We start from the raw sequence: 3,167 nt of genomic DNA on the forward strand, positions 1-3,167 counted from the left end.
GAAGGTACTGTTCACGATTGCCGGCGTGCTGGGCGGTGTGGCTCTGTTGTCTTCCCTGTTGATGCTGTGGGTGGCGCTCAACTCGCACAACCCGGAAGGAGTCTGGGCGAAGGCGGGTCTGGCGGGGCTTACCTACGGACAGATCACGTCGATGGTGTACTTGAAGGTATCGATCTCTGATTTCTTGACGCTCTTCTCTTCTCGCTCTGGGGGTGGTTTCTTCTGGACAAATAAGCCGTCTGGAATCTTGCTGGTGGCTGCGGGTATTGCCTGCTCGCTGTCGACGATCATGGCGAACGCGTGGCCGGAGTCCAGGCCTGATGGCGTGCCTACGATTGGCCTGGCTCGCGTGGCCCCCAAGGAACTGTCTCTGTACGTCTGGATCTACTGCTTGCTGTGCTGGTTCATCCAGGACGCCGCCAAGGTGGGCGCTTACGCCCTTCTGAAGAGGAACAATATCTTCGGGATCAACGATGTCGTTGCGATGAAGAAGGCTGACCCCTCCACGGCAGTTTAAAGAAGAGATTTAGGCGAATCAGGTAAAGTCTCGTCTCGATTTATATATACGTACCCCTACAATACTTTCTTTGAATTAGAGGCGGTGCCCGATCTGGAAGGGGAAACAGTAATATACGCGACGGAGATGGACTTTTGAGCAAGCATAAAGTGCGATATGAGGGTATAGATATTAAACCAACGATATTTACACGGATAGGAGCTGAAGTAGTAATATGTGTATGGAAAAGATAGGAAGAATTTTGGAGAACACAGAGGGCTTCAGGGTGCTATCGATAATAGAGCCGAAAGGAATGAAACGACGGTCCGTACTCCTTTGACACCCTTTCAAAATATACGAGGGCTGCAGGTCCACAGAACTCTAGGATTCGAAAGCAGAATTGAATGGGAACTCAGAAGTTGAGTCGTATGTGGCGAAATGGCGAGGTGCGCGACTACCAGGCGCAAAAGGAATCAAAACTTGATGGAACTCAGGAGTGCACCCACGCGACCGACGCGAAGATGCAATTTTGCCATTTGTTTCTTACTTTGTGGCGTACTTTTGTCAATCACAGCGTTTCTTGTAGGGCTTTTACGAGTCCCACAGTGTCTTCAAGTAGACCCAGAGGTTCACTTAGATCCGGGGGGGCACGGCCCGAGGCCAAGGCGGTCACTTGCTGCTTGTCGAGGGAGTTGAAAAAGATGACTCGGTTGGAAAAGGCGTAATCCACCAGTTGTTGAAGCGCCACACTTGCTTCTTGCCGACGTTCTTCCAAGGCTCGGCTCTTTTTCAGGTCCCCCCCCAACGCTTTCGCAAGCTCAGCGGCGTTTCCGTAACCCAGAAAGGGAGTCAACAGGAGACACAATGGCTTCCTTTTTACAGCTGCTAGCACATCGTCCCATCCTTCCTTCTTTATCAGGGGTGACAAAGCATACAAGGTGTCTGTCATGCTCTCTATCAGCTCTTCAGGATCCGAGGGCGAAGCGGTCTCGGCCACGCTAGACGCCGCATTGTTGGCGCTTTTCTCACCTTGTTGCTTTTGTCTTTTGCTATTCAAGATAAAATTATTAGTTTTCGGTTGGGCGCCTTCCTCGCCGTAGTATTCCTGTAATGTGGGCACAGCTGCAATAGACGGGCTAGCCACAAAGGCAAGGATGGCGACTGACGCGACCTGGATGGAGATGGCTCTACTTACACAGTCGTCGTATCTGTTCGATACGGCAGACAGCTTTGTGGCAGAGGAGTGCGATGATACCGCTGGCAATAGAAAAGCAGAGACCGTCTGCCGTGAATAGGCAAATAGTGACACGGAAAGGACTGCGAGCAGGCGGTGCGGGGTTCGACCAATGCCATGAACACCTCTAACGAGCCTTTGTTTCCCCATTCTCCAGCGTCCACGATCGCACCTCTGTTATTATTTAATGGATAAGGTTGTGAGAAGACTTACTCTTACTGTCCAAGCCAGGCGTGAAGAAGCTTTCTTTGGTCGAGCACGGTCATTATTTTCTGGTTTCAGTCCTCGACTGCTGTCGTCGCTCTCGTGCGAGAGGCAGCGAGAAGAAATTTCCCTTCTAGATGCTTCCCGCGAGGAAAATAGCTAACCATGATAGGAGACCGTCACCATGTCTGACATATAGGTCGTTTGAAGGAAGGATATGAACGGCGGCAACCTTGCGGCAGCGGGCAAATTTGTTGCAGCGTTGTACTTGCTGCGGAGAGGGCCGTGAACAGGAACATCGAACTCTTGGGAGCGCTCTCAGTGGACTAATCAATGAAACGCTACCTTGCCATTTGGCATCTTTATCTCACTCTCCTCAATAAATGTACCCACATGCCATCTTCAGTGACATCGAGGGCAACTTCTCTTCGATTGGCACGTCTCTTTCATAAAAGAGGTGTGGAAAGGTACACGTTGGCGAAATAATTGCACAGAGTGGGGAACAGGAAGATAGCATTTGCGGGCTTTAACCTGTCGTAAGACAAAGTACCACAGTCCAAAGCCATACCGACGCCAACCGAACCCAGCAAAGACAACAACAGCAGCAGTACGAAGAGAAAACGGCCGCGCGATTCAACCGGCACCCCTCCCCCAAAGAAAGGAGGACATCGAACAGGAGACGAAACAACACGGACTGGCACGGGAAGCGGAGGGAGCAGTGCAAAAAGCGAACAGAGCATGGGTAAGGACTACTACCAAGTTCTTGGTGTCAGCCGAGGAGCAGATGACAAGGAAATCAAGAAGGCGTATCGCAAGGAAGGTAGGGACGAGGGAGGGAAGGGAGGAGCAACAGATTACTGTTTGTTACGTTGAACGCCACGTGAAAGGTAAGGAGGGATATGCGTACGGATGAGATTGAAGAGTTCACCCTGAGGGAACAGTGGTGGAGTGTGGGGACCGCATTACACTCTCTTTTGGTGTGGGAACACGGTGGATCGACGGGGAAGCTGCCCCTTTCCTCACTCTCACTCTCCTTGCAAAAATGCCCTCCTTTGAAAGCCCTGCGATGGCATCCTGACAAGAATCCCGACAACCAAGAACAAGCCCAAGCCAAATTTCAGGACATCTCCCAGGCCTTCGAGGTGCTCTCCGACCCGGAGAAAAAGAAGGTGAGGGGGAAATGGGAAAGGAGGGAGGCGGGGAGGGAGGGAGGGACGGAGGGAAAGGAGGAAG

At 51.7% G+C, this 3,167-nt stretch overlaps 2 protein-coding genes across 2 annotated transcripts in view; both read left to right on the plus strand.

Moving 5' to 3' along the window:
* Positions 1-61: 61 nt before the first annotated feature.
* Positions 62-517, plus strand: NGA_0635600 (p-type h+-atpase; the record flags this gene model as incomplete). The annotated part of the gene is made up of 1 exon (XM_005855672.1): positions 62-517. The coding sequence occupies one exon, from the start codon at positions 62-64 to the stop codon at positions 515-517; it is 456 nt and encodes a 151-aa protein (XP_005855734.1).
* Positions 518-2,311: 1,794 nt separating this feature from the next.
* NGA_0635410 (H+-transporting ATPase) overlaps positions 2,312-3,167 on the plus strand; it is a gene marked incomplete at its 3' end in the record, with an annotated part of 11,632 nt that continues 10,776 nt past the window's right edge. The window contains exons 1-2 of the mRNA XM_005855670.1: positions 2,312-2,754; positions 2,994-3,103. Of these exons, the coding sequence (XP_005855732.1) occupies positions 2,673-2,754; positions 2,994-3,103 (192 nt within the window). The 5' untranslated portion in view covers positions 2,312-2,672. The remainder of the gene's footprint in view (positions 2,755-2,993; positions 3,104-3,167) is intronic.

This window comes from Nannochloropsis gaditana, assembly GCF_000240725.1.
Source record: "Nannochloropsis gaditana CCMP526 unplaced genomic scaffold scaffold140, whole genome shotgun sequence".
NCBI classification, from domain to species: domain Eukaryota; class Eustigmatophyceae; order Eustigmatales; family Monodopsidaceae; genus Microchloropsis; species Microchloropsis gaditana.